The sequence below is a fragment of the Ptychodera flava genome, chromosome 16 (assembly GCF_041260155.1).
Source record: "Ptychodera flava strain L36383 chromosome 16, AS_Pfla_20210202, whole genome shotgun sequence".
Taxonomy (NCBI): Eukaryota; Metazoa; Hemichordata; class Enteropneusta; family Ptychoderidae; genus Ptychodera; species Ptychodera flava.
Genome location: NC_091943.1, coordinates 13,991,556 through 14,008,151, shown reverse-complemented (window position 1 = coordinate 14,008,151; position 16,596 = coordinate 13,991,556). Strand labels below are relative to the sequence as shown.

The 16,596-nt window shown below is 38.0% G+C and overlaps 1 protein-coding gene across 1 annotated transcript; it reads left to right on the top strand.

Annotated features, from left to right (window-relative positions):
- The first annotated feature begins 202 nt into the window (after positions 1-202).
- LOC139114076 (substance-P receptor-like) lies at positions 203-16,596 on the top strand. The gene is made up of 5 exons (XM_070675585.1): positions 203-335; positions 4,178-4,535; positions 5,277-5,681; positions 12,279-12,494; positions 13,203-16,596. The coding sequence occupies exons 2-5, from the start codon at positions 4,479-4,481 to the stop codon at positions 13,389-13,391; spliced, it is 867 nt and encodes a 288-aa protein (XP_070531686.1). The 5' UTR covers positions 203-335; positions 4,178-4,478; the 3' UTR covers positions 13,392-16,596.

Below are 16,596 nucleotides of genomic sequence, written 5' to 3'. Positions count from 1 at the left end.
TTGTAAAATACTGGCTATGGTCCATAATTAATTGGTTTTTACCCAATATGAACTGTCCACCAACATAAACTGCTTTTGCTCTGTGAAGAAATCAGACGAAGTCGAAATTCTGACGCAGTTCAAATGATATAGATATTTGATGATACCCTGTTTTCATATATTAAAGTCTATAACTAAAATTAACGCAAGTCCCACTGAGCATACACATGTGTTGAGCTGATCATTCCGCTCGATGCACACATAGGAAGACATCATAATCATTTTACGTAGTCCACGCTCTGCCCAAATTAAACGGACTTAGGCTCTTTCAACACGGACCATTCTGGTGCTTGAAGGTAAGGAAACGTCGAATGTAGTGATCTTTAGAATATTATTTCATATGTTGTAGACCAAACACTCGTTAACGGAATACGTATATACCAAGAGTTGCATTTTGAGACGTCGATGAAGCTTAATCTTGTCTTTCTTCGTTAACCATTGTTAGAACGGCATATGTCGATTCCGAATTATTCATTACATCTAATTAGAGCTGCTGTCGAAATGTTCGCAGGGATGGGATTCGCAAAGTAACGTGGCGGGTTGTAGCTTTGCACCTTCAAGATGGTCCTCCTTCTCGGCATATTAATTATCGATGTTGGTGTTTGATTCTCTTTCTAGTCAATATATAATTTATTGGTCACAGTAAGCGTCTGTTCTCATGGAAACTTAGGGAGTGTAAAGTTACTTTAGCCTGGATGGCCCAGCATTTTTTGTACGCATCCATCAAAATAATATGACCCCTCCTCACTCAGACAAAAAGTTTCGATGACAAACCCCACTTAGAAAATGATAAAAGCTGATTACCTACGCACGCCATTGCTAAAGGAAATGTTGATATTTTGACGTTTCATTATTTTTGTGCTTTTCGTAATAGCTACCTAGACAGTAAATCTAACATTTGACAATTTATTGTGTATCAAATGCAGTCTTGATTTACTTCATATGGCATAGTGAAAGACCCGGTATTTCTCTTCATCAAAGCAGCTTGTCAGTGTGTCATGTGCATTGTCATTGCAGCACCTGGATTTGACTATCAACTGTATCAATAAAGGGCACAGATGTATAGCTAATATCAGGTACGGGGTATTTCAACATTCTGTGGGAAGTACATGTAGAAACTGTTGCTGACACATTCCACATCCCATCCCCTCTCCCGCCTTTGCAGTTTTCCAATTTCGGATGACCCCATGCATTTTGCCAGTCCATCTCGGTCATAATATCTGAACGTCATCTTACATCCAAGCGAACATCGGTTGCATGAGATAGAATGTCCAGACAAAATGACGGGCGGATTTTACTTTAAATGGGGACAATAAAGCCGTGTAAAGTCTCTTATTATTCGATAGACCAACAGAAGCCAAATACCTAGTCAATAACCCGGGTCCATGAGTACGGACGCAAGTCACGCGAAATTTCGAACAAACCTATGCTATAATATAGTTTCAACCTTGCATTGATGTAGCTTGTCATCAAGATATGTTGAGTGAAAACACTCTTTGTTCCTTGTGTGTTTTTATGAAAATATCAACACATGACATGCCCTAGTGAACCATTAGTGTGTTTTGTGAAATACGTAAATGCATTCAGGAATACCTCCCGAATAAAGGTTCGGAATTTTATTATTATTCGAATGAGCATATATTCAGCAAAAGCTGCTGGCCATATGGTGATGATTTCATGATGTATTGATCATACAGATGCGTAACGGACACAGCTACTTTATTTTAGGGTTCATAGGTTCACGCCTTCTTTATCGTCGATTACATGATTTCCTCGGAGAATAGCAGATGAATGACTAGAAATATAAGAGAACAGTGGCCTAATAAGGTGTCAGGGATGACACCAAGCTGTCATCGATGTCGAGGACTGATTATTATTAATTCGTTTGCTAATTTAATTGGATTTCCGCTCGTGACAGTCTCGATGTGTGGGTGTACAAATTGGATCGTATATTGAATAGGTGGTTGAATGCACCACGTCAATACCTGGAAAGGGTGCGGAAACGGCTGACCGCTTGACATCACGACAGAGCACACCGCATTGTGTTTCCTTTTAAACCGCGTATGCTGATAAACAAATTGGCGGTTTAATCGGCCTCAAACCTTTCATAACGTTTGTTAATGTTACTTGAAGACTGAAGACCGATTGAATCGCTATTGCACATTTACTATGGTTTTGGGGTGTGTTCCTGCTCTCCCTTTATGATTTCAATAGCTGTAATTGGACTGACTATCTTTGAATCATTTCTTTTATTACAATATCTAGACCAATACCGCGTTCCCTTGGTAACCTGTAAATTCCGGAATCTACGCAACATGTCACAATTGCTACCTCTTTAGCAAGCTCAGGTGCCAAAACCACAATATTCGTTATGTATTTTGGCTGTTCATAAATTTGCATCTTGATAACAACATCCCTCGAGTATTGATAAAAGAGGTCTGAAGTTAGATGTTTTAATAATAAATGAGGTTCGCGGTTATTCATATAGCGTTGTTATAAAACATTTAGTTCCAACACTCGTAGAACCCAACCAGCCAATGATTTAGGTAAAGTGCACGTTAGACATTGTTGCGCTGTTTCTCTGAAAAAATCGATTTCGGATAATTTTTGCATAATTCAGATGACAGTCATGCGATGTAAATTTCATTAACAACCTTTGAAGACTTTTGGCTGGATAGCTATAAACAAAATTCGTAGTTATATATAATATTGGATCTTGAGAGGTATCTTTTAAGCATATTCAATAATTTTCCATTAATTTTAATTACACTACTATGGCAGGCAATCGATCAAAATGCCATCGGGCCGTTTGTTATTACCCATTCTCACGAGTTCAGATACTCTTTGCATAATCCCAAATGCAGGGCAATCAACCGATTGAAATGCCATATCAATCTTTGAATACTTTTGTTAGGATAACTACAAGAGACAATTCCAAATCATGCGGTAAATTCGTTTCTGAGAAAGTAATTTTAAAATGCTTTATGGATTTTAAATAATTTTTAATAATGTTTCATTCAACGGGACCACCATAGAGGGCAACTGATCAAAATGTCAAAAGCATCTGTTCATTATTAACCATTCTGGCGAGTTTTCCAGTAAACAAAATGTGGCCGCAAATTTCATGCAATGGAAATGCCCCAGCCAATTTTGAATACATCATAAAGTCCAATATGGTCGCCATAGCAGTTGACTGATTAAATTGTCCCCATTGACTTTTGAAGACATTAGCTTGGTGATCTTCTACTCAAAATGCAACATGGGGCAGCCATTTGTTCTTAGTAGTAGTAGTAGTAGTAGTAGTAGTAGTAGTAGTAGTAGTAGTAGTAGTAGTAGTAGTAGTAGTAGTAGTAGTAGTAGTAGTAGTACTAGAAGTCAGTTAGGAAATTAAGGCTCTGAAGTAAGATATAATAGTTGTAACATGTGCTCAATTAAGGGTTAAATGAGAACGACTTTATCCATCGTTAGGCTCGAAAGGGGATCATTGTTGATTTGAAATTTCTGAACTCCTGTAGTCTAATTGGTCAGCATCTCAAATGGCTCTGATTTCATGTGAAGAGAGAGGCATCATTGTAAGCACTTTGCATAGTTCGTTTTTGATTTTGGTTCAAAGTTTAATGTAAAGTTTATGCACCACTCTAAGGCCCACTGATTTGAAAACTCAAGTAGCTTTGTGCTTTCCGGTGATGATGCTGTGACGGTTTCGCAACTCTTAGACTTTTATATTTGAATAACTTGTGTACAGATTGTCACGTAAGAAGTATTCGTATAGTGTGAATGTTTGAAGTTAACTGTTGTTATAATTCAGACGTTGTTCTGTTGACCCATGAAAACGATCGAAACGCCAAGAAAGCGACAACAACGAGGAATAGGGAATGGGTGCAATTAAGAGAGGTTGATCGGTCAACTCTTCTTTCACGATGGTTCGGCCGAATAGCACTGTTAATAATGATGTTTGAAGACTTAACGAGGTATTGGATCGACAGTTTAATCGATGTTGCATTGCCGTGCGGTGACGATACTTTTGACGCTCAAATATTGTGTATCAAATTACATCTCACTGTAGCAACTTTTTGTGTGTAGCAAATTTCGTAACACTCTCTCTCTCTCTCTCTCTCTCTCTCTCTCTCTCTCTCAGGCATGACGAGTCCTGTTCCGACAATGATACATTTGACAGAAAGTCCGTCAACAGAACTAGATGATTACTTTCATAATGTACGTTACGTACTCGATACAATAGATGACAGCGTGGTCAAAATATTGACAGCAATATTCACTATTGGTGTTGCACTGTCTGTGGTGGAGAACATCGTTGTCGTTTCGTTTTAACACATGCTAGGAAGGGCAAAACGTCTTTTAACCCTTTGATCTTTAACCTTGCTGTGTCTGATTGGACTCTTAGTCTTGTGTGCCTGCCATTTCTATTTACGAGCACTGTCATGGGAGAGTGGATATTTGGTTTCGCCATGTGTAAACTGGTCTCCTACTTGCATACGGTAAGTGTACGTCTATTTTTTCAAACCCTAGGTGTAGAAACGATTTGTTTATTGATGGTTATTAGTTATATTTTGTTTATATGTATTTTTTCTTTCAATATTGTACACTCTTTAGAATTTATTTGGCTTTGTTTTGATTGAATTAATAGGTACTTAGGTTAAATTTGTCTTATCCATTTTCTTCTCCTCTTTTCATCTAGTGTAATTTTCTCATGTATCGTCCTGTCACAGGAACACGGATATATGAACAAAAAAGACATGAACAAAATACAAACTCATCAAATAATAAATGTTAATATAGCTTAAAGGTGATCATGCGAAGTACACTTTACTTTGTAAAGAACCTTTTTTTCAATATATTTATGATTTATATATCCAGAAATATTGAGTTATTAATGACAGCAAAAACATTAATGTTGCTCTAATTGTTCTCCGTGAATATTCATTGCCATGCCTTGCCTTGTCTTGCATTGCAAAGCTGAAAAAGACTTTTGCCTTTATTTGAATTTCTACAATGTAACTGTGATGTTGTCTGATAAGTTTGAGAGAGAGACGAGAAAGAGTTCAGCAATTTCATGTCATTTCAAAGAATTTATATGACCATCATTCATTGCGATGAAACTACACGTGGTTAGTCAATGGTCTAATGAGTCCATGTATAAAATCTGATGAGACACAATTAACCATTCTAGATACTTCATAACATTAAATGCTAATGCTAATATTTAATTCTCCTTACAGGCATCCGAAATTGTCAGCATCTTCACTTTGGTAGCCATATGCATAGAGCGATATCGAGCAATAATGTATCCTTCGCTAACACAGGCGAAGAAATGGCACAGGATTATTACCATCATCCTAATCTGGATTGCAGCCCTTGTCATCTGCTGCCCCTACCCTATCTTAAACCAACTGTATTATTACCCCCTTGTTGAGAACAGAACCGCTGCCTTGTGTGGCAATAGTTGGCCAATGGTTGGTGCGGTTGATGGTAGAAAAGTGTACATGTGGATCGTCTTTCTGCTGATGTACATCGGACCCCTTCTCATACTCGGAATATGTTACTTGCGCGTTGTTGCCAGGCTGTGGTTGTACAAATTACCTGGGTCTGCTGACAATAGAATGGAAGTACGATCCAAGCAAAAGGTATGTTCTAAACACCACGCCATGATTTCGTTAGTAGAATCTCCTACCTAGTAAGTTAAACTGAAGCCGACACCTTCTAACCAGCAAGGAGACACATAGATTGTGGTTGTGCTTCTGCAACTGATCATAAAATTCAGTATTACAATAAAAGAAAAACTAAAAAAGCGAAGTACTATTCTTCTCAGTATGGGGATGTCCCTGTCAAGCATTGCTGACTTGTTTACAGTGGTTTGCTTTGAAGCATTGGCATTAGACGTAGCAAGCGCTGTTCAAGTCTTATCACTTGCTTTCAGATGTAGTTGTTTTGACTACATCTGACCTGATCAGGGCAATGTTTCAACTTTGGCAGAGTTGATTTGGTAGAGTTGATTTCTCTATGGTCGACTGGAATTACTGCTGAGCTGATAATTACACCTTACAGTGTTGGCAACACCTCAATTTAGACAATATGTCTACTTCGCGTAATGCCAATGCTTCAAAGCAATCCACTGTAAATTTGGTCATCAGGTACAATTGTATATCACGGTGTGCAAAGCTAATTTAGGATTCCAGGTCACCGTCAGCAGTAGCAGACAGGTTCTGCCAAATGTCCTGACAGCCTCCCTGCGATTAAAAGAAGCTTATGCATCACCAAAGGGTGTGCCTACAACATGATTTGCAAGCGCTTTGCTCCATCATCGGTGAAGGGTAAAATATTAACGTGACTATTTGTGTCAACAAGTAGTCTTGCCAATTATGAACATTTTGCCCATCCTGTGTCTTCTGTAAAACGCAAATAAAATTCAGCCTTTTAAAAATATTGATTTTCGACACTTTTAAAAAAAACTGGAATATGGCGATATAAGTTTTAATCACTTTATTATCATATTTAATTTGCCTTGAGGACATGGTTATTTACCCTTCTAAACATGCACTCCTCTACTTTAAATGGATAGGAAAGCTAAAAAAGTCGCTCTGCCCTCTTAGAAATTTTGATTAATTCTTTTACACGAACTTTGACTTTGCCTTCATAGCCAAATGGCAATATTTCAAATGCACACAAAGTAGATCATTTGATAGCTAGCATGATTGCAGAATCCCTAACACCAGTTTGAATATGTAGCAAAAAATGTAGCAGCCAGGGCTGAGTCTTCACTAGTTGCAGTAGTTAAGTAGTTACAACAACTCCGTATGGCCAATTTCGTGAGCGGCTTATCTATGCTAGTGATACCCACTTGGCTCATATCTTACCGTGACAAATATTACTGAACGTCATAAAGTTAAAAAGAGATCAACACTGCAGCTGAAAATTATACCCTTCATAGCACTAATGAAGACAAATACGATGGTATCAACCGGGACTCGAACGCACAACGCATGGCACCCAATCACCTAGCGCAGAGGACAAACAGACAAACCGCTCGACTAAATCCCCAATCCTAAAAAGATTGGTTCAATAACCGAGCTAAGGATGTTACAATTTTGACTGCGCCCTCTCCACTCGCCGTAGAGTTCGTGAAGCACTCACGCTAGCACACTCGCTATCATACATCTCACACAAACTATATCGAAGCGAAGCAATGAATACAACGCTTTACACCGGGCGGAAGATAGCCTCGGGGACAATTCTGTCCACCAGCAGAGCTATCGACCCGGGAAAGAGAAATACGATGGTATCAACCGGGACTCGAACCCACAACGCACGGCACCCAATCACCTAGCGCAGAGGACAACAGACAAACCGCTCGACTAAATCCCCAATCCTAAAAAGATTGGTTCAATAACCGAGCTGAGGATGTTACAATTTTGACTGCGCCCTCTCCACTCGCCGTAGAGTTCGTGAAGCACTCACGCTAGCACACTCGCTATCATACATCTCACACAAACTATATCGAAGCGAAGCAATGAATACAACGCTTTACACCGGGCGGAAGATAGCCTCGGGGACAATTCTGTCCACCAGCAGAGCTATCGACCCGGGAAAGAGAAATACGATGGTATCAACCGGGACTCGAACCCACAACGCACGGCACCCAATCACCTAGCGCAGAGGACAACAGACAAACCGCTCGACTAAATCCCCAATCCTAAAAAGATTGGTTCAATAACCGAGCTAAGGATGTTACAATTTTGACTGCGCCCTCTCCACTCGCCGTAGAGTTCGTGAAGCACTCACGCTAGCACACTCGCTATCATACATCTCACACAAACTATATCGAAGCGAAGCAATGAATACAACGCTTTACACCGGGCGGAAGATAGCCTCGGGGACAATTCTGTCCACCAGCAGAGCTATCGACCCGGGAAAGAGAAATACGATGGTATCAACCGGGACTCGAACCCACAACGCACGGCACCCAATCACCTAGCGCAGAGGACAACAGACAAACCGCTCGACTAAATCCCCAATCCTAAAAAGATTGGTTCAATAAGACAAGTAAGCAGATGGCAAGCTTGCCAAACACTGTAAATGGTATTGTACTGACAGTGTCCAGTGCATCCGCAGCTCTCGCCGGGGTCTAAGAGCTGACTGTGCAGTTGTTGAACTTGTTTTGACAATATTCAACCTCTACAATGACAGGATTCTTGCAAATAATATTACAACGCTCATTGGTTTTACCCATGTACCAAGTTAAGAACGTAGAGGGAGTGTACTCTGATGATTTAGTGTATTTATATCAGGGCAGACACTGCTGGGACATTAACATCGATGAGGGCAAGGGAGGCATATTTTGGAGGGTTTGCCTATGGTTGTCTTCTTTGTCGCTGGTCTTATTACTACCAAACATGTTAACAAGGGAGGGAAAATATATTTAAACCTAATATAGAAGGTGACTATAGTGGTGTCCTAGATGAGCAAAGTGAAGAAATGACTTGGGAAGTTCAACCATAGCCTAACAGTTGATAGGGATAACTACTTTACCAAAGCTTGTAAAACAGTGAGGTTTTGGCCAGGAAGACATTGGCATAGCACAATAGCCCTGAGAAATTTTCAGATCAGAGTGAAAGGCTGACAAAAGATACAGAAAAGCATTACCGAGCCTTTGAAAAAATAACAAAATATACTATGGCGTCTGATGAAAAGCAGCAAAGGCTTCATGATTGGAGAAAACAGAAGCTGTGTACCCTAGGGGCGACTGGGAGGACTTAGTGTGACAGATGACAACTTTCAGCCTTGTGTGGAAGCCAGTGAAATTGACTAATGGCGAAGCCAAAATTTGCAGTGTATTATACTCATTCTCCTATTCAAAAGAAACACAAGCTCATTTATATAATTGATGGACTTGCTATAGATAAGATTTATTTTGATTGAATATTATAAATGCATTGATATATGGACAACCGAATGTTGTGTGAGAATAATCCATCAAGGCCTGTAAGAAATGGTATAAATGTTATTTTTTGCATCAAACTATGGTGTTGCAGGCTAAGCAGGGTAGACTGGAATGTAAGAGTCCTTATGAGAAATCAAGATCAATTGTGTGATTATAATTGTACACCAATCTTCTTAGTTTTTTCAAAGAATGACAAAAGAGGAACTTTTTCAAATGAATGTAATTCATTTATGTTTTCAGAATGAGGGTGATGAACTCTTGCAAGGATATTGAGTGCTTCAGTAAATTCACGATATGGGAAATAGGGTTATATTCCAGGTATATGGTAATGTATATGTTGAAACATAAGCCTCTCTCGATAAGAAGCAAGTTTGCTCAGTGTAATACAAGTGGCATCACGAGACTGGCCCTACAACTTTACGAGCATAAGTAGCGTAACTAGCGCCTAACAAATGCTGTTCAGCCATGTGAGGCACACTATGTTGAGTTCACTGACATCAAACTGAACCGAACAGGTTCAAACTGGTCAGCTATTCCAGAGCAGGACATATCATTTTGATTCTACGAAGGACAATGATATTTTTAAAATTAGGTTTGGCGGTAAACAGGAAAACTCTCCCATCGCGTTTTGGACTTCCGCTTAAGGCTGAATGTATTCGTCTGTCTGATTTATTTTTAAATCAGCTGTAATGTTTCCGTAGAGTTTTCTTTTTTTCAAATGATACTTCCTTTGTTGTTGATGATAACAGAATATACCTTTGTTAAACTGCTTTTCGGAATAATATTTATCTGCTCTAAAACGTTCCCAGGTACAATGGCTCCAGTACAGCTGCTAATTGAAGAATCCTGTTTTGAGACATGATGTTCCCAGCTGTCGCATTTCTGTCTTGGGCTGCAGCATTGACAATAGTAAATACATTCGGGACGGCTCCATCATAAAATGGATTAATAGTTGCTTTTATTTCTGAAGCTATTTTTTTATTTATGGAAAGAAAATTAAGTTAATCTAAAATTTATTTACATCATAAATCGCATTTTTGGTAGGCAAAGTACATTGTTAGTCTGTTTCTGTGGTCCCTATAATGCCCATTTTCTAGTCTACCTTTGTGAACACTACCTATCTGACTTATAGATTGATAAATGGCGGGTGCCATGTGTGGGGCAGGATGCGCTTACTATTTTCGAAACACCTGACATCGCTTCTTGGTCTTCTGGCCAGAGGTCCATATATCTTTCTTTCATGAATATGACATTGTTTGTGTACTGTCTATTTACTGTCTGTTCTGTGCTGTTTGTGTCTATGTTTACAACTATTGTCTTACGAATTCTAACTTACAGTCATTGGATTATGGATTGGTATGATTGCGATTATTTGAGAAAACCCCTATGGGCATGTGCGATGGATATGTTAGCTGTGTCTGTAACTAGTATTTTACCTACCAACAGCTCACTTAAAATGCTCCTTGTTCATAAACGTTTCAATACAGAATTGCAGCTTCATGGAAAACCTTCTCTTCGATAGAAAAATAGCTTGTAATCGTAGTTTTTGTTCAACATTTCAACACTGTCAGCTTTGCTTGTGTTTGCTGTTTGGCCATTAAATTAGGGAGAAGGGAAAAACAGTCTTAAGCTCGTGTAATCCAGAACGTCTTAACGCTTATTCAATATTTCGGTACTAGTTGTCATATCCCAAAGACAAATTTTTCTCCACATAGGTTCAAAATACATGTATTCAAAATCCTAGGAACGTAAATATGCACCTTTGTCGTACCTACGTAACTATTCTTTAATCAAAACCTAAAATTTACTACCTCATAAACTCTCTTCAAATTATCAAAGTAATCATAAATGCGGTACAGTTTTATGGAAAATCTTGCACACAGTGTTGTGCTAGATATGGCCAGCCGATATTGATGACGCTACCGCTAAGATGCTTACACTTCGATGTCAGTCTAATGGCTTTCCTTCTGCTTCTGTGGCACGAAGGGTTTCAGTTCTAATTTTCAGTATGACCAATTGTGCGTACAACAGATAGAAAAGAATTTATACATCCCTCCTATTCTACTCGTTCTTATCGAAATCTAAAATCTCCGAAATCTGATTAGTGTCATGTCATGAACCGCCTTAATTTCTAGTGTATCAGACCATTGTCGGTACACAAGATGGTCACATGTTCCAATTTTGCTCATGCTCTCAGCAAAATCAACATTCCATAGGTCTTTCAAACCATATAGTGCCATCTAACTAGTCACCCGTTCCCCTTCCAGCAATTACATGATTGCAGAAGGCCTCAATATTAACATCGTTATCAACATTTGCACGTATCTCTTCTAGCGGCACTGACACAAACTGGGTGGACAAGCAGATAATTTAGGTTTTTGTTCAGTGTTGTTACCATTTGTCCATGGTGGAAACATTGACGGAAAACCAGAGAAAACGGTCCCGCTCCGAGAACAGCCCCGAGACGGGGACGGTGCCTTTTGGCACGCATATACGCCAGTCATCTAGGCGACGGTAATCCGCACCACTTATCACCATCGGGAAGGTACTCCTCCCCCTATACCACTGGCGATCCCGCCCTCAGGGCACTACGCATTCGATCAAGCATTGTTATTGTAATTTCCTGCATAAAATTAACAGCGAGGTCAACCGGTCAAATCCTCTTGCATTTCCTGGCATGATTGTTGGCACACCAGATGGTCAGATGTTCAACCTTTACCCATGCTCTCAGCTCTATCAACATTCCACAGGTCTTTCAAACCATCTAGTGCTATGTCTCGAACCTCCTTGTATCGGAACATTTATAATACATCAGATTGTAAGAATTTCCATCCTTGTTCTTTTTCTTACAACTATGAACATCTCCAAGTTCTTGAAAACCATACAGATATACATGAAGGACTGGTGTAAACGTGTCGGCTGTCATAGTCCATAAGTCAAGTGCAATTGTCCCTAGGCTCAAACAGATAAAGAGAGGGGGTCATATTAAATGGTTATAACACTAACAATAGTTTCCATTTGACCACATGCTCAATGTGGCATTTGACTACTGTTAAGTGTGTAATCATTAAATATTCCTGCGTAGATTTAAACTGTTAAATGTATGACGTATCTATCGATTCAATTGCCGTGTCTTTAGTAAAAGGAAGTAGAAACTGTAAAGTGCATTTTGATCAGAAAAATTGAAATACAAAATTACTTGCCAGAATGTGCAGGACTGAATATTGCCTCTTATATTTTTTTACCAACGAGACTTACATTCACATTATTTTTTCTATTTTAGACAATAACCAGCATCCTGTTTGCTGTGATCATGTTCGCCATTTGTTGGCTTCCTATACACCTCTTCAGAATGGTGGTACTCACCCACAAAACAGAATTCTTAGCAACTCATCCGATGGAAGTTAACATAATAAGAGCGTGCGGATATATTTGGTTGATCATATCAGATGCAGTGTTCAATCCAATCATATATGCTTTCATCAGTAAGAGTTTCAGGGTAAATATTGCATGCATCATTGTATATTCCAGAATACATTTGGTGATATAACTAAAATGATATCTATTTGAAAAATCTGAATACCATTTTGAAAGTTTGTTAACAACCAGATGTAGTAATATCAAAGGGTCATGCACCTTGTAATTTTCCCTAGATATCAAAACCGAGTTAAGCAAAATATAGAAAGTAACAGTTTAATGAGCTTCTTCGAATCAATTTTGAAATTTCATTTTAGGATAGAAAATGTGGACTAATTCATTGAAAATGTCGAAAGCAAAGCTGCTGTTTAATTTTATCAGAAATTAGTGCACTTGCATTACTTTTCAGTGACTATGAGAGAATTTAGAAAAGCCCATCGTCCAAAGACCTCTATCTTAGGGAGAGAAATGACAACCCAACGCTTCCTTTCCATAGTCAATCATGACCTGCGATAAGACAGGTGTACAGAAAATGTTTATATGAGTTTAAAGACGGGTGCAGCAAATTTTGAAACTGCACCCACTCACATGTAAGCATGTAAAATATCACGTTTATCCTAAAATTGTGATGATCTTCTCCAGGAATTTCCTTCTGTGTTACCCTCCAAACAGATTTTTGTCCTGACAGAACTACAAACTGTGATCATCTTTCACTACATAAGACATTTTATCTAAAATACTTTACCTGATACTCATTAATGCCAGCATTTTGGTTCTCTTCTTTTCCCAGCGTGACTTCTATCGCACATGCTTATCTTGTCGACGATTACTAAAGCGACAGGACAGGGAACCAACCGTGGACAGCCAAAGTCTTGGGGAACGTCGTCGTGTCACCGAGAGCCTATCCACCGACAAAACTAAATTACATCATTCTCAATTGGAAACCTTGGTTTCAGAGACGGAAGCAACGACCATGTAAGAATCTATGTCACCTGAAAGACAAACAAAATCCCATGATTCCATGATTGTAACTCGATCCGCTTTGAAATGTCTTGTAGATGACGTATATACAACTTAGTGTTGATGATTCATTACCAAAATTGTGTTTTGGTCGTTGAGAGAGTTTTCTCTGATAACCTAGTTCGTAAATTAACTTGCAACAGGCAAATTTTCCGGCTCTACAAGACTTATATGAGTTTTGAAAGTATTACTGTGTCATCGAACCTTGTTTTATGTGGTTAACGAACTTCAGTATATATAGTATGATAATGTTTAAAAGTCCCCTCAAACATGGTTACAAAACACACCAATTTACTGTGGGTGTCAATGTCAATTTTCGAGGGATAAAATTAAATAGAGCAATTTTGTCACGATCGATATGTGTCCTGACAGGAACACAAACTGTGTCAATGTAAATTTGGAGGGATACAATTCAATATAGCAATTTTGTCACGAAAATTTTGATTCCCATTACACAGACTTACTACGTCTGCTGGTTTTGCTCAATTTTGCCATAGTTACAATGCAAAATAAAATAAGATGTTTATTTTATGGATGCCCAGCAGCTATTTCTCCAAGAAAGTCCTCCAAACAAGTGATTCACTGTCTAGAGACACCACATGAAAAAATCTGAACACTTTATTCAATCTTAGCAAATGGACAATGATGTGGTAAATGTGGATGTCAATGTATTCAATAATTAAATGTATATGTCTATCTTATAGTGATTTTGTTACGAGATTTTCATTATTAGTACCTTCAGTTAGACATTTCTGAATTGATTTTGTTCTAATTAGGGCAAGGCAATGTGCCAGGGACATCATATAGCGTGCTAATTTGTATGATAAATAAGGTTACCGACGGGTAACTTTACTTCAAAGTTTTCGTTTCCAGGGCAATCAAATATTATTCATTTTTTTGAAACGTATACGAGAATAGCCCATGACAAAACATGTATTTCGTTCAACGATGCTGTACTAACTGTCGGAGTATTCTCATTCCCTTGGGTTTCTTTCCCATTTTGCAGAGCAATTACTCACTTTTTACTTAGACAATGTCCTTTCACTTAGGGACAGACTTACTACGTCTGCTGGTTTTGCTCAATTTTGGCCATAATTACAATGCAAAATAAAATAAGATGTTTATTATATGGATGCCCAGCAGCTATTTCTCCAAGAAACTCCTCCAAACAATTGATTCACTGTCTAGAGTCACCGGTCACCACATGAAAAAATCTGAACACTTTATTCAATCTTAGCAAATGGACAATGATGTGGTAAATATGGATGTCAATTTGTTGAATTATTACATGTATATGTCTGTCTTAAGTGATTTTGTTACGAGATTTTCATTAGCAGTACCTTCAGTTAGACATTTCTGAATTGATTTTGTTCTAATTAGGGTAAGACAATATGCCAGGGCACATAACATAGCATGCTAATTGTTATGATAAAGTTTCATATGGTTAGTGACGGGTAACTTTACTTCAAATTTTTCGTTTCCAGAGCAATCAAACATTATTGATTTTTTTTGAAACGTGTACGAGAATAGCGCATGACGAAACATGTATTCGTTCAGCGATGCCGTGCCATCTGTCGGAGTATTCTTATTTCATTGGATTTCTTTCCCGTTTGTGCAGAGCAATTACTCACTTTTTATATAATAGATAATGTCCTTTCACTTAGAGAAAATGCACCTTCTTGAGATATATTCGCATTTAGATTTTTAAAATTGTTCTCTGTTCTACAGCTGGTAATTTAAGGGCTTATTTTAATGGTACTGGAGTAAGAGTAGTTTTCACCTTCTTAGTTTTGTTAAAGTAAAGATAAATATTTTTCAATAGAATCAACAAGAAATGGCGATCATTTTGAATGTTTAACACTCACAAGTATCTACTACCAAAACCCTGGTTTTTATTCTTGTTTTGTTACGAGAATAGCTGAAAGTAAATAAAAGTTTGCGTAAAGATTAAATCCTTTCAATCTGAGGCACTTGCAAACATTGTGTTACTATGTGCTACTATGTATAAGAACGCACTAGTTTGTTTTGTATTACTATGACTTAGAATTAGCAAGGTACGTGTCATTTTTAGCTCACGTGTGTAAACACGTGGGCTATTGTCATAGCGATGTCTGTCTGTCTGTCCGTGTGTGTGTGTGTGTGTGTGTGTGTGTGTCTGTCTGTTTACACGATAACTCAAAAACGCCTGAACGGATTCAAGTCAGATTTGATACACAGGTACCATATGCTACTTGCAAGAACTGATTAGATTTTGGTTAGTGTGGCTTGCATATTAATGACGTTATGCAATATCGTTTTTTTCCGTACAATGGTTTCCCTATGGAGACGGTAATGACAGAGTAGACATATATCAAGAAATACTGCACAAAATTTCATGAAATTTTTCACAGATGACAATCTCAGAACATTATGATGGTACTGTGAGTGTCATGTCAATTACCTTCTCATTTGCATATTTAATGAACTTTTGTTATTAGTGAGATAACTCTGAAATTCCTGTACCAAACTTGATGATACTTGCAACAAATATTGATCTGATATATATCTAATTATACTTTGAAGCATTGGGCAGTGTCAAGTTAATAAATAGGTCATTTGCATATTTTATGAAGTTTTGTAATTAGTCATATAATTCCAATATAACTTGACCAAATGTGATGAAATCTGCTGCAGATACTGATCCGACTGATATCTTACTGTAGTGTAAAGCATAAGTAGTGTGAAATTAATTAAGGGTTCATTTGCATATTTAATGAAATTTGTAATTAGGTATAAAACTCTGAAATTACGGCACCCAAGTCTTTGAAATTGGGTACAGATATTGATTTGATACATATATATTGTACTGAGAAGCATTTGGCAGTGTCAGGTTAACAAATAGGTCATTTGCATATTTTATGAAGTTTTGTAATTAGTGATATAACTCCAAAATAACTGCACCAAATGTGATGAAATCTGCTGCAGATACTGATCCGACAGATATCTAGTTGTGGTGAAGAGCATTAATCACTAATTACAAAACTTTATATAATATGCAAGATGATGGATAGACATACTTACGAACCGGGCATCTTCCATCTGTTTGAACTAAATTTTAGTGTATTTTATCCTTTTTCTTTATTTTCTTGTCTCTAAGTGGCTGCTTGATGGCGCTGTTGATGAGC